Genomic DNA, 25,488 nt, shown 5'->3' on the forward strand with positions numbered 1-25,488 from the left:
GTTAGTGTATGACCGCGGTTGGGTCGGTTCCAGCCGGCGGGACCAGCTGCATGGACACGGCCCGCGGTTCGTCATCATGGGTGTGCGTGCCGTCGGCTTTGACGTCCCCATTCTCACGTACCCCGTTCCCCATTCCTCCTACTGATGTGATTGCGACCAGAGCTCAAGCCATTGAGTCCACCCGCTCTCATCCCACCCTTTTTCCCCAGATACCACAAAACAATGTCAGCCCTACGGATATTGGTGCCCGTCAAGCGGGTTATTGACTATGCGGTATGTCTTCCATCCTTTTTGACCACCTAGTCAAGGGCAACAACATAACGGGTGTTCACGCACCATACAACAGTTCTGATATGGAGTCCCTGCTGCACATTTACATGGTATGCTGTTATTATACCTACCCGAGTACAGATGACTGATGTGGATACTCTTCCCAATCAATACAGGTCAAGCCGCGAGTCAACAAGGCCCAGACGGGAGTCGAGACGGCCGGTGTCAAGCACAGCATGAACCCCTTCGACGAGCTATCGGTCGAAGAGAGCGTGCGCATCCGCGAGGGGAAGAAGACCCCCGTCGAGGACATTTGCGTCATCAGCGCCGGGCCAACCAAGGCCCAGGACGTCCTGCGCACCGCCATGGCCATGGGCGCCGACCGGGCCATCCACGTCGAGACCAAGGAGGGCGAGGACCTCGAGCCGCTGGGCGTCGCCAAGCTGCTCAAGGCCGCCACCGAACAGAACAAGAGCAACCTCGTGATCCTGGGCAAGCAGAGCATCGACGACGACGCCGGCCAGACGGGCCAAATGCTGGCCGGTCTGCTGGGCTGGGCGCAGGCCACCCAGGCGAGCAAGATCGAGTTCACCGGCGGCGATTCTGTGCAGGTGACGAGGGAGGTGGATGGCGGTGTTGAGACGCTCAAGGCCAAGCTGCCCATGGTCATCACGACCGACTTGCGCCTCAACGAGCCCCGGTACGCGAGCTTGCCCAACATTATGAAGGCCAAGAAGAAGCCGCTCGAGAAGAAGACGCTGGCGGATTACGGTATTACGGCCGAGAAGAGGCTCAAAACTATCAAGGTCACCGGTAAGGACTACAATTCGTTTTGGGCTGGATGGAAGTTTGCTAACTCTGTTGTTCAGAGCCTCCCCCGAGACAGGGTGGTGGCAAAGTGGAGGATGTGGATGGCTTGGTCTCGAAGCTCAAGGAGCTTGGTGCTCTTTAAACCGGTCATACACCAACCAGTTACTGAGTTCCAGGATCTTGTGTCGAAGACATCTGTTTTGGCATAGAAAAATTGAAATTCACGTCCCTACAGCTGTGTTGCGGATACGCAACCGGACATGCTCTTCTGATAGCCGGTAAGGGCGTCACAATGTCTCATGGGGACCGTGACGGCCCGGGGCCTGGAGCTTCAGTTTATTCATGCATGCTTCTACGACAAGCTGGCCGGTTGAGATGAAAGAGGCTTGAGCCGGCCACATTGGCACCAACTTCGTCGCAAGATGTGTCGCGTTAAGCGCAACAGTACGAAGAGCTATGTTTTGTGTCTTGTCCTGTCTTGCGGTTTTCAATGATGAAAACCTCGCCAGGTGTCCTGGTGGTCTCTGCTTTGATATTGCGTACTCGGTCGAGTAAGCTGAATCCGTCTGAAATGGTAATGCCCAACATCCAGATGCTACGCGATGTATCAAATGCAATGTGACGTGTGGGAGCCTGTTATCCCCCACGTATTGGTGCTCGGCTGCTGTAAGGTACCACTACCGCAAAAATGCTACTTACGTGGCTTGACAAGGTGGTGACGATGTCTCTCTTCAATTGGTGTGCTGTCGCCGAGAGTATATGCTGGATCCAGACGCTATATTTGATTGTTCCCTCTTCTGTCAGCGTGCGGCCTCCGTTGTCCGTGCAGCCGATTACGACGGCCGGCTCTGGCGCAACCTGGGTTTGGAGCTTCAGAAGCTTGAAAGCGAGGCGAATCGCGACTGTACAAGTCCCCGCAACTTGAGTCACCGAAAGCGCGGGGTATCCACCATCTTTATCTGCGGCGGTAGGTAGGCGGGGACTTTGCGGGGGCTTTGCGGGACCCGACCACTCCAACTCCGAGATTCGTTGGGGGTGCCCCGGGCAGGAGATGCCGAGCTGGAGTCGCGTTGTTTGTGAATGTCGTGGCTGGGGTTGTGGGCATAGGTTGCGATGTGTAGTGTACGTAGTACATAGTAGGTATGTTGAACACCGGATGGGTGATTCCAGTTGTGAGGCTCCGGGACTAGTAGGGGTGGTAACCGTGATGGTCAAAGGGCATGTGGAACTTGCAGCGTCCCAACGAAGTCCAGGTCCCCAGTCATCCCAACGCCGCGATCAATCACCCCTCGGTCCCCGTAAATCGGCCTTTGGGACTCGCTAGCAGCGGGAGTCACCGAGTCCTGGACCAATCAGGTCGGCGCTGACCCTGTCACTGCGGCAGAAAAAAGACAAAGAGCTCAAAAAATTCTACCAGATCCAATCAAATGTCGCCCTTTTTCTATTTGCCTCACCCACTTTCGCACCCTCTTTTATCTCCAAGTTTCTCCCCTCGACACTACAACTCACTCCGTCATCAACTCTTGCCCATCTACAAAACACACAATAACCCCAATCGCTTCCCCCGACTTTCGGACTCTTTCGTCCAACCTTCTTTCTTCAGCTGAACTTGTCTTGTCGCAATCTGCCCTTATGAACGGGCGCCCGTCAGTCTTCACCTCTCAGGTACGATAACGCGATAGCCCCTCCATCGTGCTGGTATCCAGCCACCATCCACCCAGTCCATCAAAGAAGTTCCCCCGGATGAGCAATGAAGCCCCCATACCAGCCTGACTCGCGATGCTGTATCGGAGTAGTTGGGACGACCCGCCAGTAACCCACCAACCTGGGTGCTTGGCATCATGCCGCTCTGAGTTGGTTTTGGGAGATGTGGCCAGCGGTGATCCCCAAAGTTCAGCTCTTCACGGATTCCGATTGCATATCTCTCAAGATCGCGCAGACAGCCATCCTGGGGGAGACTTCTTCTCCTCGCTTCTGCCGCTTGCCGTCTGTTTGTAGTGTCTGATCAAAACTAATTCTGTTGCCTTTGTAGGATTACCTCTCAGGTCCGCATCCCCGCCGACTCCCGTTGACTCACCCTTTTCCGGCTGGAATACTGACGATGAATTTTGTGTGTTACAGACCATCTGTGGAGAGCCCTTAACGCATAAGAGCCTCTCATCACCCAGCAGCCGTACCAATCACCACCGCACCCCATCACCATTCAAGTCAAGATGTTCTCTCGCTTGGCCGCTCGTCTCCCCAAGGCTTCTGCCCTCAATGGCGTCGCCGCCCGTCAGGTTCGCAACCTGAGCCAGCCCGCCATTACCGGCAGCAAGGGCAGGAACATGCCCGCCCGTGAGCCGCGCACTACTGCCGCTGCCACCGGCGCCGAGGCCACCTTCACTATCAGGGTGCGTACCTACAACTAGTCTTCTCTCGTGGCTAAACCTAACATTTTCTCGCTCAGGATGGCCCCGTTTTCCAGGGTACCGCCTTCGGTGCCAACACCAACATTTCTGGTGAAGCCGTTTTCACCACCTCCCTTGTTGGTTACCCCGAGTCGATGACCGATCCCTCGTACCGCGGCCAGATTTTGGTCTTCACCCAGCCCTTGATTGGCAACTACGGTGTCCCTTCGAATGAGCGTGACGAGTTCAACCTCCTCAAGTACTTCGAGTCTCCCCACATCCAGTGCGCCGGTATCGTTGTCTCCGATGTCGCTACCCAGTACAGCCACTGGACTGCTGTTCAGAGCTTGGGCGAGTGGTGCGCCAGCGAGGGCATTCCCGCCATCTCCGGTGTTGACACTCGTGCGATTGTCACCTACCTCCGTGAGCAGGGTTCCTCTCTCGCCAGGATCTCCATTGGCGACGAGTACGACGCCGATGAGGATGAGGGCTTCATTGACCCTGGCCAGATCAACCTTGTCAAGCGCGTGTCCACCAAGGCTCCCTTTGTGGTTACCAACCCCAACGCCAAGTTCCACGTCGCTCTGATCGACTGCGGTGTCAAGGAGAACATCCTTCGTAGCTTGGTCAGCCGTGGCGCCTCCGTCACCGTCTTCCCCTACAATTACCCCATCCACAAGGTTGCCGAGAACTTCGATGGTGTCTTCATTTCCAACGGCCCTGGTGATCCCACCCACTGCCAGGAGACTGTTTACAACCTCGCCAAGCTTATGGAGACTTCCCCTATTCCCATCATGGGTATCTGCCTTGGTCACCAGCTTCTTGCTCTCGCTGTTGGTGCCAAGACCATCAAGCTCAAGTATGGTAACCGTGCCCACAACATCCCGGCTCTTGACTTGACCACTGGTCAGTGCCACATCACCTCGCAGAACCACGGTTACGCCGTCGATATCAGCACCCTCCCTAGCGACTTCAAGGAGTATTTCGTCAACCTTAACGACGGCTCCAACGAGGGTATGATGCACAAGACCCGCCCCATCTTCTCTACCCAGTTCCACCCCGAGGCTAAGGGTGGTCCCATGGACTCTTCCTACCTCTTTGACAAGTACATGGAGAATGTCGAGCTTTTCAAGAGCAACTCCCAGGTCTACCGTGACAACAGGCCTACTCAGTTCATGATTGACATTCTCAGCAAGGAGCGTGTCGGCGTTGAGCCCACTCCTCTTTCTAACGCTGCTTAAGCGACGAGAATGTCTTTGCATTTTCTTAGTGAACGGTGTTTGTCATTGGTCTTGGGTTATTGTTTTCCAGCACAAAGGATATGGGTTTTGTAAAAGGGACTTTCTTGGGCGACGTCCTCTCGTTATTAATGGTTTAGGGTGTATATGATATCTTTTGTTACTACTTTTGAATGCAGAATCAGATAAGTTTAGTCGGCATTAGGCTGATATGGCGCAGAGAGGACAATATCTAGTTGATACATACCCATGTGCTATCACGTCTAAACGTCTTCCAGTCGTTGTATTTTACCCATTCCTGGTGATTGCCGTATGTCTTCCAGTCCAGTACCTCCCCTAATTCGGTGCCCTTCAACATTCAGGGGTTATGTTGACAGCGTGCTGTATAAGCACTGGTTGCCGGGGAACATGGTGTCATTGACTGGTAAGCAGGGCAGCCTCTGGTTCTGTGACACCTGGTTTTCCCTGGTCTTGATTTCAAACTATTATCAAACAAATCAGCGTCGTCTTAGTAGATGGCAGGTATCTTAGAACAGAAAGTAGTTATTCTTCGTCGGATACGACTCCAAAATCATATACGAACAAGTGGAATGCTTTTATACTAATGCTTCTTTTTACTGTAATCTTGGTCTCCGCTCTTCGCTTAGCCTTCTTCACCTGGTAACCGGTATAGGTACCTTCGCACCCTCAATTGGAAGGATGCATCAACCCCTCCATGCGCTGCTTATCCTGCTATCTATCCATACATTTCTATGTTTTTACAGTGTAGAATATTTCTTGTGTATCAGGGTCCGTCCCGCGATGCTGACCCCCTGTCCTGCAGGCCATGCGCAAAGCACTTTTTTTGCTTCATGCACATGCCAGGAAGACCATCAAAAAGGCGACTTCTGTGAACCACATTACTGGCTGTACTGGGAACAAATTAAATGCCGAGCGTCCCAGACGCCGCTCCTTTGTTCTTATTTCTCTTTCCTCTTTGTAAGACACCGGGCGAAAGACAGAGGACTGGATAACAGGTAGGGAGGCCCTCTAGTATCGATCCCTCTAGTATCGATCACCTCGGAACCCACCGCCGCCTCCACCACCACCACCACCACCACCACCACCATGGCCGCGTCTCCGTCTCCTAGGAGGTCCACCTCCAAACGTAGGCAATGGCGCGCCGTCAAATCTCGACCTAGGTTCATCTCCACTGCCACCGCCGCCTCTCCTCGGCGGCGGCTCATCGCGTCCTCCACCCCCACCAGGTAGATACCGATCACCACCACGAGACCGGCCAAAAGGAGGGGGAGGTGGCCCGCTACGACCGCCGTCGCCACCACCCATGCGACCACGACGACGCTCCGCCTCGCGATGTGGCGGCCTAATCCCAACAAACACCTCCTTTCCGCGATCGACAAACGAATCGTTGTCCTCGAACGTGTACCGGTTGATCTCGTCCTCCCGGCCCATGTCGCGGTGGCGATCGCGGGTGTAGAACGACCGCATGTTTTGCAGACGGCGCTCCGCAAGCTCGGCATTAACAGGCCTGTAGAGCAGCGACGGGTGGGTGCGGGTCGCCTTCATTTCGTCGCCCGTAAGTGCGGGCTGGGGCACGCGGCCGCCACGGCCACGGGGGCCTGAGGGCGCGCCTTCGACACCGGGATGTTGTTGCTGGCGGCCCGAGGCGGGGCCGGAGGGGATGGTTGGAGGGGGGAGGGGCTCGCGTGCTGAGGAGGATACTGATCCGCGGGTACCGGAAGCAGCAGCGGCTACAAGGGCTGGCGTCGGCTCGAGCTCGGCGTTGACGAGGCGGGCGGTGATGTTGCCGTCCTCTTCGTCACGTTCGTAGCGAACTTCCCACCTGGCGAGATTGCCGCGGCCGCCTTCGGACTGCTCCGTCTCCGCCCACTCGTTCACCCGGTCGGGAGGGATGAAATCCACCCACAGCTCCTTTCGATTCCGCTCATTAGGCCAAATCTTTCCGTGGAGAGCGACACGAACGCGCGAGGCAGCCGCGACGGAGGTGAAGCTGACAAAAGCGTGGGTGCGAATTTGATCGAGGTAGAAATCTTGGATGGAGTCAGGATCCGGCAGGCTGCCCGGGGGCGCGGCGAGCCCTTGTAGATATTCACGAACAAATTCGGAGCGGAGCGGCCTCATGAAGTTCTTAATGTATAGCGCTTGGGTCGCAGGATGTTCGGAGGGGGCAACATCTCGCTCGTCAATGTCCATATCGGCGTCGTACTTCACAGCGCTCCGATCGTGCGCCGCCCGTTCGGGGGATCGTTGCTTGAGGTCAGCCTCGGTCTGTACACGGTCGCGAGACTCCTCCTCTTGATCGCCATCGTTCAAATCGCGCGGCTCGGAAGCTTGGCGGTGCTGTGGCGCTTCGTGCATCTCAGAAACTTTCTCTGAGTCGGCTGCGAGGGGAATCTCGGGGTGGATTGTGGCGTAAGAAGCGTCTTTGGCACCCTGCTCGTCGTCGAGGGGTAGCACTGTTTCGTCGGTTTGGCTTTCAAGTCCACTCATGCGTATATCTTCGTCTTCTTGCTCGGTAGGGCGCGCACGCTTCCTAGACGTTTCTTCCTCCGGAGGGGGACTGCGAGATCTGCGCTTTCTGCTAGGCGTATCGCTAGTGAGTTCAGGAGCCACAGGTACAGATCCGCTTTTGCTTTCTTCAACCTTCTCTTCCTTTTCTTCAGTTGTGTCGTTTCTGATCGCAGGAATATTGTTTGCTTCGGGCGCAGATTCTGCAGCGGACTCCCTTGTCGGCTCGTTTGATTTCTCTTGTTTGACGTCCGGTTCTATTTGTGTGGCGTCATGCGCAGTAGTCGTCTTCTCTTCGGGAGCAACTGGCTCAGGAGCCGGGGATGCAGAGGGAGCTTCGGGCTGCGGTTCTTGCAAAGGAGCTTTCACCGGCGACGGGACAGGGCTGCCGGAGCTCTTTGTGGTTTCATCTTCGGCTGTGGTCTCAACGGCTTGTGCGCTGGTGGCCTCTGCTTCCTGGTTCTGTTCCTTGACCTCTTCGTTGTCCTGTTCTTTGTCCTCCTCCTGCTCCGCCTCTGGGGGCGCGTCTCCTTCTTGTTGAGATACCTGGGCCTCCTGGTCGTCGACAGTCAAGCGTTCGACAAGGTCGGCCTTCTTCCCAGCCTGAGAGAGCCCGCGGCGCTTGAGCTCTTGACGTAGGTCAACGACTGTGAGCTTGCTCCAGTCAGTCGTCATGTTGACCTTTGATCCAGTCGTAATTAGTGTGATTCGTGGGTATTTTAATCGACAGCGCGAAATCAAGTTAAAGTGAGGCTGGCTGTCTTTGCAGTAAATGAAGCCTGCGGCGAGCTTGGGACGGGGACTTTTTTTTTTTGGAGATTTCAAAGTCCGGGGCGCGTCGCGAATGGACAAGAAAAGCAAGCAGCATTTGGAGCCACCCACACCACCCACTGTGGTGGGCACCCCGACGCTCGGACTCCCCACCGTCGCTGGGCGCAAAATGAGTGGTCGCCCCACAGCAAGCAGACGACGGGGCCCACTCAGCTTCCCTGTAGCGACTCGTTACCTAAGCACCGGCCCACAGTACGTACCTCCTTAGCTTTGCTGCATTATCCACAACGGTGACGTCGATCATGGATTTGCGAACAGAAGCGCGACGGCTTGAAACCACCATTGACTCTGCAACTGCATGTCTATATCACGACGCGAGCCCTCAACCTTCATATAACTGTTCTAACAAAACCAATCGCAAACACTAACGTCTCGGCAACTTTGTCGGGTGTCTTGTGTTTCTTGTGCGCTTACATGGGAAACCCTTGGACATCACTCGGCTGCATTGTCCAGCCATCCGAGCCAGGGATAAGTTGAGCCTTCGAGATATTGCTCAAACTGGGAACGTATGTGGATGCACGGCTCAGCACTTCAAACATATTCGGAACTCATCCCATCCCAGTGCTTGAGGGTTGGGCATCAGGATGGTAACACAAGCAGCTACCTCCAGTCCCGTCATCACAGATGCTGGGAAGTATCGTTGTACCTGGGACCAGGAAGGACAGGACACGAACCGAGCCGAGATGGAAGGAGCTACCAAATCGGCAGGCACGCAGCCTTATTAGTTGACCAGATGGAAGGAGAAGTTGAATAGGATACAGCAACCAAGTAGTATTGGCACGCATCGATCGTAACTTCCCTATTGTCCAGGCAACCAGTGGGTGGCGCCTTCTCATTGAACCGCGGTGACCACACACCACGACCAGAAAAAGTCAGCCACCGGTCGAGTTGGGCGCCGATGTCGTTAATTCAAGAGTTCCAACGGAGTTGTGAGGCCATCCTGTCAACATCGAACCAATTGTGGTTTTCGTCCCTACACCTCTCTTGACGTGCGGCGCTGAAAACATCTCATCGGGTTGTTAGATGCGTGGTACCCAAGCTTTGGCTGCACAACATCGATATCGATGCCAGCGTTGCGGAAACTATTTTACCTCACGCTTATTTCTCCCCGACACTGTCACTGAAGAAGGACAAACAAAGCTTACTTCCTGGTTTCGTTTAGGCTGCCCGCCAAAGCTGTCTTCTATCTGGACTACATCATTGTCTTCATTGTCCCGACTTCGAAACAAAGAAACTCTAACTCCCAATCCGGGCGGGACAGGAGGACCCCTCTTCAAAGCCGACTGATCACAACTTGCTATCCAGAAACACTCCAGCTGTCTCCCAGCTCTGCGACCCGTCGAGCGCCGTCTTTCGACCATAGAAACCAACTGCAAGAGCACTTGACCTTCACATTTCCACTTTGGGTCGCTTCAACACCCTTCGATTTTACTCCATGATCTTCTCTTCACTTTTCGCCTCATCCACGTTTCACATCTCATCAGAGAGTTCCGCAGAGCCTGCCGTTATTTGAGTCTTTCCCCATTGTTCCTCCTTTTCTGTCCGGGTTCCCTTGTTTTTCCCCTCAACATGAAAACCTCACCTCGAAAGTCAGAAGCCCAGCGTTATGCGCCTTACAAAACACGCGCAAGAAATATGCAACCTGCTACGATGGTTACCCCCAGCCCCACCATCACCGACGACGACGGTGATATCGACATGTTTCTGCTCGAAGCCCAGCTGGGCGTCGGCTTACCAAACTTCACCGAATGCTATATCACCCCGGAGGATGACAGCAGCGCAAAACTGGAGCTTCGTGGAGGTTATGTTGCTCGTGGAAGACCGACTACACCTCGGAGGAACCCAAAGGATCTGGTTTACCCCACCATCGAGGTGGCCATATCGCCCTCCACTAAAGGATCCGAGACTGATGAGGCAGACTTCAACGAGGGAAACGAGACCGAGGATGGTTACGATGACGACAGCGCTGACGATGACGATCTGGATGACAACCAGGGCTATTATAACGGCCACACCCAAATGTCCAGCATGCGCTTGACTCGTGAGACGTCTCGTAATCCCGCGTATAGCACCAACAGCAACTGGGACGAGTATGTAGAGGTCCCTCTCCACCTCCAAGATTATGCCAAGGTCATACAGCGTGTATCGGGTTATGAGGACTGGAATGAGGAGCAACGCCATCTTCACAAACTCATCTTCTTAAGAGGTCTTCACCCCGTAATGCCAGCCTCATGGCGATGGAGTTACAAGATGTGGGGTATCGCTGAGGACAACCTCACTCATGTCTTTGCGCCAGAGGACAGCAGGAAGGAGGTGATTATCAAGGCCTATGGGAATGAGCTTGCTGGTACGTATAATAACAAACCTCCATATCTGTCTTTGAATAGTTAATGCTGACTGTCCTGTTCTTCTAGCCTGTAAAGCACTCGAAGCAGTGTTCCTTTGCACCCAGCACATCTTGGACTTTGAGAGGCTTGGTCAGCGCGAACTTATGGGGCCATATACCGCAAAAACCATCAGCCGCTATTGGAAATGGGCTTTGAAAGATGCGGGATTGGACAAATGCAAGTTTCCTCCACTGCTTTTGGTGCTGGAGTATGAATACTCCCGCAGAAAAGACTTCGCCCATGAGGTTTCCGATAGTGTGAGGAAGCGGGTTGAGGATGTTGCCCTGAGTTGGTGCGAGGTGCTCATGGACGATGAGACTGGGGAGTATGTTGCGGAACCGCCTACTATCTTTGTTTTCACCGTGGTTCAACACACCCTCGTGCTGTCCACTTACGATGCTGCATCGCCAGAACAAGGCGTTGTGCAGATTGAGGAAGTCAAGTTCAACGCAAGAGGGCTTTGGCTGTGGAACTCACTGACCGTCGCTATCGCCGTTCACATGGCTCGGGATACATTGATGAGGGCACGGAAACATGGATTCATTGGTGAAGCTCGATGCCACAGAAGCAAGAAGGATCCTGATTTCTGAAATGCTGGGCTGGGAAACTCATGGTTTCACGTTGGTGATATGGCATTCAAGGTTTCCGCAATCCTAGTTCTTCATGTCTTCTTTCATGGACATCTCTTTGTAACGGAAGGATCTAATATGCTTGCTTCGAAGATACCCTGCTAACGGTTGTTGCTGTTCTGTCACACCCAGAATCTCTCTTTTTGCAAATACCTGCTTTGTGCTTTCGTGAATTTACAAGCAGTTCTTCGGTTTACTACACATCAAAACCTTGTCATAAGTTTATACTGCCGAGGAAGGTGGCCTTTCGGTACTTCTATCAACTGATGGTTGGCTGGGGATATGTGGTAGGGCATTGTCTTGAGGTTTGTTGCCAATGTATCCCTTTATGTTCCCTTCGATGGGTTCCTCGTCGAACAAGATTTGTTGAGGTACAACAATTGCCCCACAACTCTCCAAAGGATGGTTGGTGTTAATATGGAAAGCTTTGTTCAATTCGGAAATTTAACAGGAAGTCAAGTACCAAGTGAGGGTTTGAACTCACGATCGAAGTCGTCTAAAATCTGAACATCGATGTTCCACAAAGCACATGTAAACATACACTGGTTCAACATAGACACTGTCTATGCTGCGGATTTCCTCCGTGATTCCAAAACCCTCATCCTGGATGCATACTAGGTAGTACACCTTGACGGTTCTTTTTTTTTTTTTTTTTTTTTTTTTTTTTTTTTTTTTTTTTTCCTTGCAGAATTGCAAATTTGGTCCACGAGACGTCAACAAAAACAAAGCCAATCACTGCAATGCTGATTATGCGCCGTAGTCCTAATCCCATTGGGAAAGTTGCCGGTTGGTTTAGAGCCTTGATCACCGAGCCGAGGTGTTTTAAAAACTTCGAAGGGTACCAAGGAACATCGCTGATGAAAAGCGCCGATATCGAAAAAGGCTCATTCGTAGGTACTAGTGTGAACAACGAAGCGAATCATACTGACTAGTGGGCCGGAGGACCTTTGTTTCTGGACTGGTTACCTAGTCAAAGAAGACAGAGTCATGACAGGGCGTCGAGCCTTTGTTAGTGTTCAAGTACACTACGTACACTAGTTATGTAGCTGCTGATCAACATCCATCAGATCTGGCCGAGCCACGCAGGGTAGAAAATCCGCACGTGGATTTAAAGTGGTGTCTTTCTCCGTCAAATGTCAACGAAAAGCTTACGGTATCCGGATATGGAACGTTCGAAAACAATCCACAGGGAGAGTGGAGTTCGGAGATGATACCCTGTGGATCAACAGATAAACTGATCCGTGTTGCGGGAATTGATAAAAATGCTTGGCATGTAATGCGGCTGTACACTACAGGTTTGATGGATCGATGGGGTGATTGGGGGTCCACAGAAGTCCCCCCATCATGGAATGATCTTCCTTTTCCTTCTTTTGATTTTTCTTTTCGGGACTCTGGGGCTATCGCTATCAGATCATCGGCTGCCGGGGGTGGATGAGGTGATCGGTGTGCACTAGTGTACAGTGGGCTACTAAAAAGAGCTAAAGTATCGGTCAGAGCTTATGATCAACCACTTGGTCCGGGTCCGGTTGGTGATTGCTGGGCTGGTTGCTCAGGGGGTGGGTAAAAATAGACTTCTCTTTTCTTTAGACTACATAGAACTAGACTTGGGTTGTAAGGATATCTGAGGTTGGGTGAATGAGCGTGTGAGGAATGGTTGCAAGGTTGACTGAAAGCTGTAAGTGCCTAGTGACAAATGCTAACCCCAGTGAGCTTGGAAGGAAGATCAAACGTTTCGCAGCCCGAGTAGATGAGTGATGACGAACCCGTGACCCGGAGAGAAAACTCCTTGCGATCGCAGGAACAAACGGCACTGCTGTTTACAAAATATTGCCTAACCACCTTAAACTATCGTGGACTGTCGTGGAGTGTCCCGATCTTGGCAAGGTTGTAGTGTACGATGAGATGGATGGCGTCCTGGATGTACAAATATGCACGATAGGCCGATCAGAGGAGCGCCAAGGTTGTCTGATTGAGGCGATAAAGACAGGAATCTTTCCATTAATCCAACCGCCGAGCCCGACATTAATTAGTACGCAGAACCGCGACCGGCTGCATCGTACTGACTTCGCTTTCCCGATCCGTGGCATGAGTAAATGTCCGCGATAGAGCAGGCTCAAATGGAAAGATATGTTGTGTTTGACGTAGGCGATTGCGTAAGGACGTGTCCCATGACCTGCAAATGGCGTTCGGAAAATGGTTACTATAAATGTGGTGGTCCGTTTCTGGTAATTTCAAGTAAAGCGGACTACACTAGAGGTAACTCTTGAATGAAGTAACTCCTTACTAGTCTGAATGTACGCTAGAGGTAACTGGTTGGTTCAAAATATGTAATCCTGGCGGGCCAGATTTCCAGGTGACCTCTTCCAGACCACTTGAGGTCCGGGATGGATTTTCGGAAATGATGGTCGGTGTTTTTTTGGGTGCTGTCCCGGCGATGATATAGTGTAATGTACCTTCTACCATAGCAACCAAGACCATTTCCAAAACCATATTTTCAGGTCGTGAGACATGTCCTGCTGAGCCTGATGGGCTGGAAAGAAACACCAATGTAGAACTAGACTAGATAGTGTACATAGGTAAACGAGACTTGATGGCGGCGCATTGCGTCAAAATGTACACTTGCGTCTACAGAGTATGTAAAATTGGTCGGCTTACTGACCCGTCGGCACTGCGTTCCCGTACCCAATGCACGCATAAGGAACCCCGGTCATTCTCATCTAAGCCCTGTCTGCTGACATTGCGTGGTCCGTGATTGGACATATCTGGGTACCTTGTGGGTCACTTATTCCCTTGCAGCATCTGGCTCCCCAAGTCGAGGGGACCAGTGACACTGGACCTGAGAAAGGACCTTTTTCATCCTGTAGCCAGCCCAATTCCACGTCCCATGATCTCAAATCAGGTCTCCCAAACAAGTGGGAAAACGGGTTTGATTTTTGTTGTGCCAAATCCTCTCTATGTCGTACTGTAAAATCAAACCGCTTTGTTCTCTTGTGGCCCTCCTTCAGGCTAAGACACTGTCGAACCTTCCTCCCTTCCAGACGTGTTTGTCCTTGGCAACGACTACTTAGCAGACGAACCCCTGGGTGAAGCCCTCCTGCGTACGGTATCCAACCGTCTCTCAGCCCTTTGGTTCGCCAGGATTATCCGTAGATCAGATAACAGATCTGTGGAGCAGTGGAGTAGTAATCAGAAGCACAACAGAGACTCTTGAGGCAAAGGGGGGAAGGATATGCAGACATTCGTCTGTCCACTCACCTAGAAGACGCAAAAAGACAGAAAGACGACAGAAAACCTCAAGACCAGCCTTTGGCCCAGACCCGCCCTCTTTTTTGCTTTGCCTTTTCCGTCCACCAACCCTTCAGTTTTATCTGCTACCTCGGATCCCGACCGACTTCGCCATCCTCGTGCACTCTACCGGAGTACACAACCGTCCAGGTCTTGCCACCAACGCGAACCCGCTCGTACCACAACCTGGCGCCGTGTCCAAGCCTTTTCTTCCAGCATAACCAACTTCTGATTCAGCGGCACCCTGCTGCGGTCTGTAGTACTCGCTTCCTCTGGCCATTTGACCCCATCAATCGCCTGTTTCGGACACCCAACACGTGCTGTTCTCCTGGTACCGGCGCTCTGTATTGGCCCCGGATCCCGCCTGGTCCTTAGCGCACATTGCCCAGAAGTTGGGGTGGCTTACTTGCCATCCAAGTACAACTCCAACGATCGATCTCGGCATGTGTTTGACCGCCGACCTCGATACCGTTTCCGCCTCTTGACGATCACGGAGCGATATTGAAGCCAGCCTGCGCATCCCCAAGACTCCCGGCGCCGTACAACATCCACTTTGTTTTTCAACAGGCTTTCAAACACATTGTGTCCCTTCTCAAGACGGATAACTAGCCTTGAGCATACATATTGTTAGGTTGAGATCCATACGCAAACACATTGAGAAGGAATGGCATTGCCGGATGACACTCGCCTTATGAACAACCAAACTTCCATCGAAGGTAACTCGGCACCTGATCGTATGGCTCTTCCATCAAGGCCACCCCCACCGACCGCAAGTAACGAGCCCCCGGAGCACGAGTCAACCGGACCGGTTGACGAGGCGGCCTCCAAGTCCGAATCCGGGCTCTCGCCGAATTCAAAGAAAGCGGGGCATGCTGCGCAGAGTCCGTCTGGTCGCAAGAAGTCTCCAAAAATCCAAAATGCCCAACCAGCACAATCTCCAGCCGAAACCGTGGGGGTGGTGAACGTTGCAACGCTGGGACTTGTGCCTTCTGTTCAGGGTCATGCGGGTCAAGTCTGCAGGTATGAATGTCCCTTTCCTAATGACTGAATCTGTAGGCCAGCGCTAACGACTGAGTAGCAATTGTGGTACGACACATACTCCTCTTTGGCGAAGATCACCTCAAGGAGCCATCATTTGCAACGCTTGCGGACTGTACCTAAAGGCGCGTAACGCGGCTCGCCCCGCCAACATCAGGCGCCCTCCCAGCGTGATGGCGAGCAATGTTAGGCAGGCCGCGGCCAAATTGTCCCCCAAAAAAGCAACCGCACCGTTACTGCCAAGCAACCCGGGAGCAACGTATGTGGCCGCCGATCAGACGCCGTCAGGATCGTGCCCTGGAGGCGGAAGATGCAACGGCACAGGTGGTGCGGAGGGGTGTGGTGGTTGCCCCGCATACAACAACCGCGTTTCCAAGAGTGCGAGTCTCAACGTGCTAAAGTGTCAGGGCGCAGCAGCCGCGTCTTCCAAGAAACCTCAAGCAGCAGAGGGCAGCGGGGAAGAACCGACTGAGATGGACATCACCGCCTTACACGTACAATCGCAAAACACAACCGTTGTTATTGCTTGCCAAAACTGCGGTACTACCATTACTCCGCTCTGGCGAAGGGACGAAGCCGGTCATACCATTTGCAATGCGTGCGGTAAGTGCATGAACTTATGGCCTGAAAAGTTACAAATGGGATGGAATTTGCTAACTCGAGTAAAGGTCTCTATTACAAGTTGCACGGTGTGCATCGGCCAGTGACCATGAAAAAGGCAATAATCAAACGGAGAAAACGTGTGATTCCTGCCGCCGGAGGTGATGCCGAAATTGAGCCAAGTGAGGCTCCAGATTCACCACCCGCGACATCAGAACCTCCGATGGAGAAAGGTACGGTCAACGAAGATGGATCTGTTAATCTCGGCATCCGCCGACGTTCAGTGCGACCATTGACGCTCGTGCCTGAGGACGAATTGCGGCGAAACAGACAGGCATCCCCGCTGTCTTCAGCCGCCTTGGGACAGTACCACTCATCTCATACAAATCAACCACACCACGGGGCTCATGCATCTCTCACTTACGAGAATCGACTGGCTCCCATTCATTCACTGGCGCTCCCAGTTGATCGTCAAGCGTCCATTTCACCAGCATCATTTCTGTCCCCATCGAGAAAGCGGTCGATATCTGCTGTAGAGAACGAACCTTCGTCTCATAATGACAACGAAAGTCATAAGCGCCTGTCTTCCATCAAATCCATTCTCAACCCGATGCCGAGTTCTGAGATACACCGAGAGGTTTCGCCGGCAGACCAGTTACGGATGCAACCAGCCTCCCGGTCCCCAGCCATGAGCAGTCTGACTCCAGCACACAGTCCAGGGTCATTTTCAAACAGTACGGTTATTGGGACACCAACATCAGCTCCGATTTTGCGGAGCGCCTCGAGAGATACCCACAATGATAGCGAGCGGATGAAGGCAGAGCGAAGAGCAGCGTTGGAGCGCGAGGCCGAAATGATGAGAGAGTTGCTGGCCGCAAAGGAACGGGAGCTTGCCGAGTTGGGTTATGATTGACATGCGGAGGCTGAAAAAGCGGCATGCTGTGAATTCGGGGGAAACAACTGGAGTTATTCGGGAGAGCATACCCATGGAATTTGACTTGTGCATAGATAGATAGCAACGGAAGGCATAGTCTTTTTGAGGAAATCCCAATGACAGTTGGAGCCAGAGACCTTTAGTCATAGTATCCGCATAGTGGTTATGCGTCTATTCATCGATGCCGTCCAGTGGATTTGGTTTTGCATAGTAATAGCCGTCTCATGGCTGTAAACCCTAATTGCAACACCCTCGCTGCAATGGCGAAGTGTGATGCGGCAATGGAAGTTTCAAAGTTCCAGACGGAAAGCCCCTGCCCTGACATGCCGTAGGAGCCAGTGACAAGAGGCCGCGCACGCTTGCATCAGCGTCGTAGGGCGGAGCTCCCACGTTGCGCGCGTTTGGGGCCGGTTTAGTGGACAATGTACCCCGGCAGGGACCACCCGACCCTCCTGTTTGGTGCAGGTGAGGCTACCAGCTTCCTGACCTCGAGCTTCGATTGTTCCAGGCAACACTGTAGAATACACCATCCTCACAACATCTTTCGTTGCTCCGTCAAGAACCACCACCAAGTGGCCACATCTATCTCTACGCTCGCGCAAATTTCCGAGACTCATTTTGAATCGCTCTCTAGATTGCGTCGAACCCAGCAGATCGCACCTGTTCCTGCGACATTCTACCAACCTTTGCGACGTATTCGCACCTCCTCCACCACCACAGCCACTACTAAAACAACGCCATAATGGATCTCTCCGACTCTTTGTACGTTCACATCCGCCCGCTCGTGCGACTATGGAGAAAGAAAAGAAAGAAGGGGATGAGAGCGGAGAACAAGCAAGACCGCTGGCCCCCAATACTGCGTGCATCCAAGCATCCGTTCGAGGTTCAGAACTACTTGCTAACATGATGTCCTCCTCTCTAGTCGCTTTGTCAACCTCGCGGTTGCAGTGCTTATGATCCTGGGTGGTGTCTCCCAGTTCTTCCCTCTCGGAATGTACGTTTCCTCATTGTACGCCCGTTAGCAAGCCGACCGACTGTACAAAGTTATGCGCTTCCCTCCACGAGCGGATATTGTGGACGCAGCAATCTTGGGCGGTCGCCGAAATCGATCATGGTCCTGAAGCCTGGATGTCCCGGCTGCCAGTGCGCGCCCGCCTATGCTCACAAGGGTGTTACATGCTTTGTCCGGACTGTTGCGCAGGCTGATAGAAATCGTATGGAGATGTAAAACTGACCAAGTTACTGTCGACAGTCAACCAATTATCCTCGGGTGCTACACGATCCTGTTTGGTGTTGGTAGGTGGTCGCATACGTCGACAGAAACATTCAAATGGTTTCCGAAACGCTGACGCTGTTCTTCACAGCCACCGGTCTCCTGGAGTTCCAGATCCCTCACCAAGTCTACCGCTATGCGTCGTTCATGTTCTCGTTTCTTGGTCGTGGTGTTTGTACGTTATTGTTGCCCCACCCCCCCTCTGCTGCTATTGCTGAGTTATTGTGACTAATCGTCGGTCTACTCTTTGTACAGTTTACATCTTCGTCGGCTGCATCATTCCCCATGGACACTGGGCTACAATCATTATCGGCTCGATCATCTTCCTTGTCGGAGTCGCCTATGTCGCTCTCGAATTTGTGCCCTCTATTGAGCCCCCTCCAAACATGCGCGAGGTGGATGCGGGCTGGGGCGCTGAGCAGGTGTAGTTTGTGATACACGTCACTATTTGGGAAGTAATGCCCTGCCGAGAATTGGTTATGTAAGCATGAAAAGGGCTCTGTGGCCGCCGACAATGTCATGTCGACCCATACCAAGATGAGACGTTTGGGGTGTGAGAGTAGCGGGAGGATGGTCTGTTTGACAGCTACTCAGGAGCGCTGCTGGTGATCAACTGGTGTCAGAATGTTGAGGAATATGTTGCGCCAGCTGAATGCAGCACAAGTCAAGGGGTACGTAGTTACTTTCAGTAGATAACATCAAGGATGTGTAAGAAGATCAACGATTTAGCTTATACTTTAGTTTGAGGGCAGCAATGGTGCAGCCAAGTCAACATTTTGGATAGGACTGGCCTGCAGTCTTCTGGCATCCATAGACAAGCACTGTCCGTAAAGATGAAGTATCTTCCATTTATCGTTCGCGGTGGCAGTTTTCCACAATGGCAGATCATTAACTGGGTGAACGTGGTTGGAAATCCCCCCCTTTTTGGAGTTTGGGCAATTGTGGTTGTCCTAGCAACCATTTTGTTGTATCTAAAGCTGGAAGGGTTAGGGTATATGCAGGTAGGCGATAAGGTTCTTATCAATTTCAATCTTAAACAACTGCATTACAAAATTTTGAGCTTGACGGCCTGAATGACCTCAAAGTCAACCACATATCACCAAGTAAGGAGCCCTGTGAACACAATCATGTGTGGAATATGCGACTGACAAGTCGAATAAGGACCATTTTTATTGAGTCGTTCAAGTACCACATTCAAGATGGGCAAGAAAAGATCGAGAGAGGAAGCCCAGAAGGAGGTCGTCCAGAACGACCCCACAGTCGATAAGATGGATGAGGATAGTGACAGCTCAGACTCGGATGAGGTGAGTTACTTTCCCTTGGTGCACCAGGCTCGGTTGTTAAACCGACCACTTGCATCTTGGTCGAACCTCTCTTGGCCGGGAGTCGTAATACTAACATTGGTTGGAAACAAGGACATGGATATCATCAACGTCGACTTCGAGCTGTTCAATTACGACAAGGACATCGACTTCCACGGCGTCAAAACGCTTCTTCGTCAGCTCTTCGACGCTGACGCCCAGCTCTTCGACCTGTCCGGGCTCAGCGACATGATCATCGAGCAGAACACCATCGGCTCGACGTGTAAGGTGGACGACAAGGCCAACGACGCCTACGCCTTCCTGACCGTGCTCAACGCGTGGGAGCACCGCGAGAAGAAACCGGTCGCGCAGCTGATTGAGTACCTGTCCGACAAGGCCGTCAAGGCCGGTGATTCCAGCCTGTCTGTGCTGCCTGAGTTGTTCACCTCCGGCAAGGCCCAAGTGGGCATCGTCCTGTCGGAGCGCCTCATCAACATGCCGGCCGAAGTCATCCCGCCCATGTGGAACATGATGATCGAGGAGATCCAGGACGCCGTGGACGACAAAGAGCCATACGAGTTTACGCACTACCTGGTGGTGTCGCGCGCGTACGTCGAGGTCGAGTCGAGCTTGGACCAGGAGGAGCAGAAGCGCAAGCGGCTACGCGATGAGAAGGGCCTGCAGTACTTCCACCCTGAGGACGAAGAGATGCGCAAGCATGCTGTCGGTGCGGGCACCTACACTTTTACCAAGGAGGGAGACTCAGCCGACAGCAAGCGTGCGTTCCAAGAGCTGGGCGTCAAGTCACAGGGTTTCATGATGCTTATTGAGGCGGGCAGGTTCAAGCAGGCTGTCAAAGCTATCGGGGATTGCATTGGCGCGGCCAACTAATTTACCATAATGGATTGCGAGAATTATGAAGCACCGAGAAATGGGGGAACGTGAACGGGAAATTTCAACGCATCGTCAGTTCCTGCCTGCAGTGCTGTGGATTTTGTTGTTGTTTTAATTAGGTGCCGGTTACTTGCATCATGGCTATTGGGCGGGCGCCGGCTCCAGTCTCTGCATGAGATACTCAACCTCCACCACCTTGGTAAGAGGAATCACGAACTCCTCGTACATAGCGACGACGGCCTCGACGTTAATCTTGCGCTGGCTCTCCGCCTCGGAGGCGCCTATTGACGGGTCGGTACCGTAGGTTTCCGCCTTAAGCTTCAATCTCTCCAGCACCTTCTTCTCAACAGCCTGGTTGGTGATAGCCTCTCCAATGGCTTCGCGATCACCGGCCTGGATGTACTTTGTGAACTTTTCCGTCTCAGACTGGAACTTGGATTCGGCGACAAATTTGCCAAAGTGAATGCGCCGGGAGATGGCCTGCAGGCAGGCGATATCGCAGGTAGCAGAGGAACCGTAGTTCTCCTTGTTGACACCACGATCCTCACGGCCAAAGTCGGGGCACACGCTGGGAAGGAACTTTTGCGTATAGAACTCTTTGATCTGATCGTTCACATTGACGTTGTTGGGGTGGAGGATCTGGGGGTAGTCGATCGACTCGAGGATGGGCTTCTGCACGGCGTCGGGGAAGAAAGGGTATTCGTCGGGTGACTCGTAGCGACGCATGAGGGACTGGAGACGCTCCTGCTGCCACAAGTACCAGTCCATCAAGCTGAGGTCGGTGTCGGGGAGCGGGACGGCGCCAGGGATGTAAATGTTCTTATTGAGGGGGAATTGAACACGCTCGATCAAATGGAATATGATGGTGTCCTCTAGACGGCTGTTCGACACACGTATCAGTTGGCATAGGTTCCAGGATTGTCGAGGTGATCGTTCAGTGCTTGAGCTCTCTCTTGACTCACATTAGCTGGTAGCGAATGCGCGAAAGATCAAGCGCCTTGTCGACGTCAGACAGTTCGATGATAGCGTCCATCTTGAAAGCCGAGGTGTCGCGGTAGGTGCAATAACGGCTTGGAATAGAGATTTGGGTTATATGTGCAAGTAAGATATCAATTGACAAAGAAGACAAGAGGCAGTTGTTGTGTACAGTGAGCGTTGAGTCCCTCCTGAGGACCCTCAACCGGCAGAGTTGGGACCAAACAATCGCAACTTCGATATCGGACAACAATCAGATTCCCACGTTGCAACGGCCCTGTTAAAATTTAGGTTGTTCATTTGTACATTGGTACATATGACGCACCAATACTGCGGATCCGGTACCCCACTGGCCCTCCAGCGGCTTTCTTGGCAGACACCGGATCCCTGCTCTCGTTACACCCCCTTCTGAACGGAGGCCGAGCCTGAATTGGCGCGTCGCTTGCGTGCGGGGAACCAGGGCCAGGGGGGTGAGGGGAAGAAATGGGAATTGAGGGGGCGCGCTATCGGCTGGCCGGGAAATCCACCTCCCCGCCAACATGCTGCGACCAGCCTGCTGCCAGCCGCAGAGACCGACCACCGAGGGCCCAGTGTGTTTAGAGGGTACCTTTCAAACTATGTGTCCCAGAGACGTGTGGTGGTAGCTGTTAACAGACTAGCTAAAGTGATTCCTGCCACGGTGCTTCACCAGGTTCACACATCAAATTTGTGCCGCATCCACGCGCGCGAACTTGGAGCGAGGTACCTTACCTGATCAACCTCTACAACATCGGGCCATCCGCAGCTGCTGCAATTGATTCAGCCTGCCGTGGTTACATGTTGCTGCCGCGGACTCTGACATTGACAACATCGCTTCGGCATCGCTACCACTAGCCGCAGCTGCGCTCGATTCCCGGCCGTGCGATTTGGCAGCGATAGTAGCGCCCGCAGGATTTTTCTCGCGTCGTCGTCCAAGTGTCCTGCTTCTATTCGACCTCTTTGCGCTTTAGTAGTTCGTCGGGCGGCAACAACCTCTTGGGCATTTCTTTGAACCTTTTTCGATTGGGTAGCAGCCTCCCGGTGCCAACGGATGGCCAACTCCGATCAGAACCGTGATGTGTTCCCGGACGATGTGTCGATTGATGACGATACCTCCGTAATCTCTGTGAGCTCTCCTCACCTTCGTCTCCCGCACTCTGTTCACCACCATGATGACACCCTTCTGCCTCTCCTGAGTCCTTTCCGCATTGCGCTTGGCGCAGCCCAAGAACCACAAACTAATGCAAGATGGGTGAACTGCAACAGACTCGGGGTCTCGAGGCCTTCGGTCGCAAAGTGACGACAACAGCAAGTCACTTGATCGGCCCCATCACCGACCCGACCTCTCATCCTCACTACCAGACCGCCATGACCGAGATACACAAGCAGCTCCAGAAGCCCACGCTTCAACGGGGCGTCTTCGCTATAGCGCGTACGACGCCCACCGATTTAGTGCGCTCCAAGCTGTCGTCAAAGGAAATTCAATCTCGAGCACTGGCCTACGTGCCCGATGAGCTTCTCAGAAACATCCCTGCCAGCTCCAACTCATACTCGTTATTCCAGGGCTTTCAGGCCAGTTTTCCCGACTTTACCGATGATGGAAAGAAGCACAAGCGACGGGTGTCTCGGGGGAGGAAGATGCTCGATGAGAGCCCTGTGCAACCAGGAAGCCCGCACGCGGTACAGAGGTTAAAAAAAGATAAGGCGTCAATGATGCACCAACTTGAAATGCTTGGTGTTCGGAAAAATATGGCTAGCAGCGAGATCCGTGAGATTGATAACAAAATCGCCAATCTGCACGGCATGCGCAAGATCATCCTCGACAGGCTCGCTAATCTTGAAAAAGAGGAGGCAGTATTAGAGCATGACAGTAAGTGTTTATGCGCTTAATCTTGGGACCTCCTACTAACCGCAACTGGCAGTCATGGATGTTGAGAGCAGGCTAGACGAAGCTCAAGAACTTGCTGATGAGGCGGAATCGTTGGCGATGGCGACACCGAACAAGTCTGAGGAGGATCTATCAAGAACTGAAGAAGGATTCATGTCGCAATCCATCTACGAGAAATTACCAGCAGCCAACACTCCTCCTGGAAAAAAGAAGCCTCGCAACCATCGCAAGAAGACACTCCCGATTCTCCACGAACATTTCGAGCCAGGCACGATGATTCGCTCGATGCGCGCGCACCAGGATAACATCACGGCTCTCGACTTCGATGCTCCCTTTGGTCTCATGGTTTCGGCTGCAATGGATGACTCGGTTCGTGTGTGGGACTTGAACGCCGGGCGCTGCATCGGTACTCTTGAAGGTCACACGGCATCTGTACGCACTCTTCAAATTGAAGATAACTTCTTGGCTACTGGCTCTATGGATGCGACAATCAAGCTGTGGGACCTGAGCAAGGCCCACTACGACCCTCAGGGTAGCCAGGAGGTTGATGAGGAGGACGAGGACCTTGCGTTTGTCAACCCGAACGATCACGCAGTCGATCCGCCTGCCGGAAGCATGGCTGATTGCCCTCTTTTCACTCTCGAGGCCCATCTCGACGAGATTACGGCCTTGCATTTCAGGGGAGATGTGCTCGTTTCTGGCTCCGCCGATAAGACGCTTCGTCAGTGGGATCTTACAAAGGGTCGTTGCGTGCAGACATTGGACGTGATGTGGGCCGCCGCCCAAGCCACCGCAATGGGCAGCAGTGACGGTCCCTGGAGACAGACCAGCCGCTCTGCCGACGGATCCGCAGACTTCGTTGGTGCCCTGCAGGTCTTCGAGTCTGCTCTGGCTTGCGGTACTGCTGACGGTATGGTTAGACTCTGGGATCTTAGAAGTGGACAGGTGCACCGTAGCCTGGTTGGACATACCGGCCCGGTTACTTGCCTCCAGTTTGATGATGTTCATCTCGTCACTGGCAGCTTGGACAGAAGCATTCGTGTAAGCAACTTCCTCATTCTGCCATAACACTACGAAACCGAGTGGCACTGACACTGCTCCTTATCACAGATTTGGGATCTTCGCACTGGATCAATCTTCGACGCTTACGCATATGATCACCCTATCACCAGCATGATGTTTGACACCCGCCGGATTGTTTGTGCTGCTGGTGAGGATGTGGTTAAGGTGTACGATAAGGTTGAGGGACGGCATTGGGACTGTGGCGCCGGCATCACTGAGGCTGAGAAGGCCAAGTCCCCTGCAATCGTCGAACGCGTGCGCATCAGGGACGGCTACATGGTCGAAGGCCGTCAAGACGGTGTCGTCGGCGTCTGGACATGCTAAAGGCGACATGGTCCGCCGGGGGGGGGGGGTTGCATTGCTTGTACAAATACGACATCATACGACACGACTTACACTGGATTGGAGAAAAAGGGGCGGCCACGTATATTGGTGTTCATGAGTTTATGAAGAGGACTCGTCTAGCGACAAAATGAAGTCATTGTTAGGGTTGGCTGGATACCTTGGGTCTGTACGAGTGTAGGTTCGCAATGGAACTATACAGCAGTTACATGTATCTCTCATCTGTGCAAAACTGAGCCCCTGGCGACAGTTGAGTGATGTATCGCCAACAGAGCCAACCTAAAGCATTGACCCCATTGAAAGAATAGGTGAACGCGCCTGGACGCAAGTGGGGATCATCTCGAATGCGGAAGTCATGAAATCATCGGAGCAGTGTCCGAAGAGGGGTAAAGGTGCTTCTGGTCTACCCTGGCCTCGCCCTTGCTTCCGGTCGTTGAACTCCCTCCACGGAGACAAGCTTATCTCCAGCCGGACTTATAAATCAATGATCTCTGTAGAAAGTGATGGCACAAGATCGAGATTGCGAAAGTTATCCTCTGGTCGTTCGGGGAGTTTGCAAACCCGTCCGCTCCCCACGATCGTCCATGGTCCACCTTAGATTGAACCCCACTTGCCGTACACGGACTCTGAGATCTGGGATCGAAACCATCACCTCCGTCTGCTCGGGTGCCCGAATATCCCCAGTTTTCTTGCGTGCCTGGCATCCCACTGTGGAAGAGCGTAAACTAGAGACCCCCGCTTCAGCTTGCCATTGCCCCCAAGCCGATCCCACCTGTACACTTTGAGGTTGCTCT

General features: G+C 53.0%; 9 protein-coding genes across 10 annotated transcripts; 7 read left to right on the plus strand and 2 right to left on the minus strand.

The window, feature by feature from the left end:
- Positions 1 to 69: 69 nt before the first annotated feature.
- On the plus strand, positions 70 to 1,793 carry NCU07733 (electron transfer flavoprotein beta-subunit). The gene is made up of 3 exons (XM_956890.3): positions 70 to 273; positions 447 to 1,083; positions 1,140 to 1,793. The coding sequence occupies exons 1-3, from the start codon at positions 223 to 225 to the stop codon at positions 1,220 to 1,222; spliced, it is 771 nt and encodes a 256-aa protein (XP_961983.1). The 5' UTR covers positions 70 to 222; the 3' UTR covers positions 1,223 to 1,793.
- Positions 1,794 to 2,514: 721 nt separating this feature from the next.
- Positions 2,515 to 5,123, plus strand: arg-2 (arginine-2). 2 transcript variants are annotated; one of them, XM_011395968.1, is made up of 4 exons: positions 2,515 to 2,745; positions 3,113 to 3,125; positions 3,202 to 3,473; positions 3,530 to 5,123. In XM_011395968.1, the coding sequence occupies exons 3-4, from the start codon at positions 3,294 to 3,296 to the stop codon at positions 4,709 to 4,711; spliced, it is 1,362 nt and encodes a 453-aa protein (XP_011394270.1). In that variant the 5' UTR covers positions 2,515 to 2,745; positions 3,113 to 3,125; positions 3,202 to 3,293; the 3' UTR covers positions 4,712 to 5,123. The 2 variants fall into 2 exon arrangements, with proteins under 2 accessions (XP_011394270.1, XP_011394271.1); XM_011395969.1 differs by having other exon boundaries at positions 2,585 to 2,745; positions 3,113 to 3,473; positions 3,530 to 4,976.
- Positions 5,124 to 5,292: 169 nt separating this feature from the next.
- On the minus strand, positions 5,293 to 8,051 carry NCU07731 (hypothetical protein). The gene has a single exon (XM_956888.2). The coding sequence runs from the start codon at positions 7,910 to 7,912 to the stop codon at positions 5,753 to 5,755; it is 2,160 nt and encodes a 719-aa protein (XP_961981.1). The 5' UTR covers positions 7,913 to 8,051; the 3' UTR covers positions 5,293 to 5,752.
- A 338-nt stretch (positions 8,052 to 8,389) lies between these two features.
- On the plus strand, positions 8,390 to 11,569 carry NCU07730 (hypothetical protein). Its single transcript, XM_956887.2, has 2 exons — positions 8,390 to 10,415; positions 10,483 to 11,569. Exons 1-2 carry the CDS (start codon positions 9,638 to 9,640, stop codon positions 11,043 to 11,045), a joined length of 1,341 nt encoding a protein of 446 aa, XP_961980.2. The 5' UTR covers positions 8,390 to 9,637; the 3' UTR covers positions 11,046 to 11,569.
- Positions 11,570 to 13,954: 2,385 nt separating this feature from the next.
- On the plus strand, positions 13,955 to 17,129 carry sre (siderophore regulation). The gene is made up of 3 exons (XM_956885.2): positions 13,955 to 15,389; positions 15,448 to 16,010; positions 16,076 to 17,129. The coding sequence occupies exons 1-3, from the start codon at positions 15,034 to 15,036 to the stop codon at positions 16,918 to 16,920; spliced, it is 1,764 nt and encodes a 587-aa protein (XP_961978.1). The 5' UTR covers positions 13,955 to 15,033; the 3' UTR covers positions 16,921 to 17,129.
- Positions 17,130 to 17,428: 299 nt separating this feature from the next.
- Positions 17,429 to 19,063, plus strand: NCU07727 (COPI-coated vesicle protein). Its single transcript, XM_956884.3, has 5 exons — positions 17,429 to 17,703; positions 17,864 to 17,935; positions 18,194 to 18,237; positions 18,306 to 18,389; positions 18,470 to 19,063. The coding sequence occupies exons 1-5, from the start codon at positions 17,684 to 17,686 to the stop codon at positions 18,640 to 18,642; spliced, it is 393 nt and encodes a 130-aa protein (XP_961977.1). The 5' UTR covers positions 17,429 to 17,683; the 3' UTR covers positions 18,643 to 19,063.
- Positions 19,064 to 19,264: 201 nt separating this feature from the next.
- On the plus strand, positions 19,265 to 20,853 carry NCU07726 (bcp-1). The gene is made up of 3 exons (XM_956883.2): positions 19,265 to 19,317; positions 19,376 to 19,518; positions 19,630 to 20,853. Exons 2-3 carry the CDS (start codon positions 19,414 to 19,416, stop codon positions 20,404 to 20,406), a joined length of 882 nt encoding a protein of 293 aa, XP_961976.1. The 5' UTR covers positions 19,265 to 19,317; positions 19,376 to 19,413; the 3' UTR covers positions 20,407 to 20,853.
- On the minus strand, positions 20,331 to 21,647 carry NCU07725 (chorismate mutase). The gene is made up of 2 exons (XM_956882.2): positions 21,372 to 21,647; positions 20,331 to 21,289 (listed from the first exon to the last, which is right to left on the minus strand). Exons 1-2 carry the CDS (start codon positions 21,440 to 21,442, stop codon positions 20,551 to 20,553), a joined length of 810 nt encoding a protein of 269 aa, XP_961975.1. The 5' UTR covers positions 21,443 to 21,647; the 3' UTR covers positions 20,331 to 20,550.
- Positions 21,648 to 22,085: 438 nt separating this feature from the next.
- On the plus strand, positions 22,086 to 24,988 carry NCU07724 (mitochondrial division protein 1). Its single transcript, XM_956881.2, has 4 exons — positions 22,086 to 22,528; positions 22,669 to 23,272; positions 23,325 to 24,331; positions 24,401 to 24,988. Exons 1-4 carry the CDS (start codon positions 22,454 to 22,456, stop codon positions 24,674 to 24,676), a joined length of 1,962 nt encoding a protein of 653 aa, XP_961974.2. The 5' UTR covers positions 22,086 to 22,453; the 3' UTR covers positions 24,677 to 24,988.
- Positions 24,989 to 25,488: the final 500 nt, after the last annotated feature.

This window comes from Neurospora crassa, linkage group IV (assembly GCF_000182925.2).
Source record: "Neurospora crassa OR74A linkage group IV, whole genome shotgun sequence".
In the NCBI taxonomy this organism is placed as follows: Eukaryota; Fungi; Ascomycota; class Sordariomycetes; order Sordariales; family Sordariaceae; genus Neurospora; species Neurospora crassa.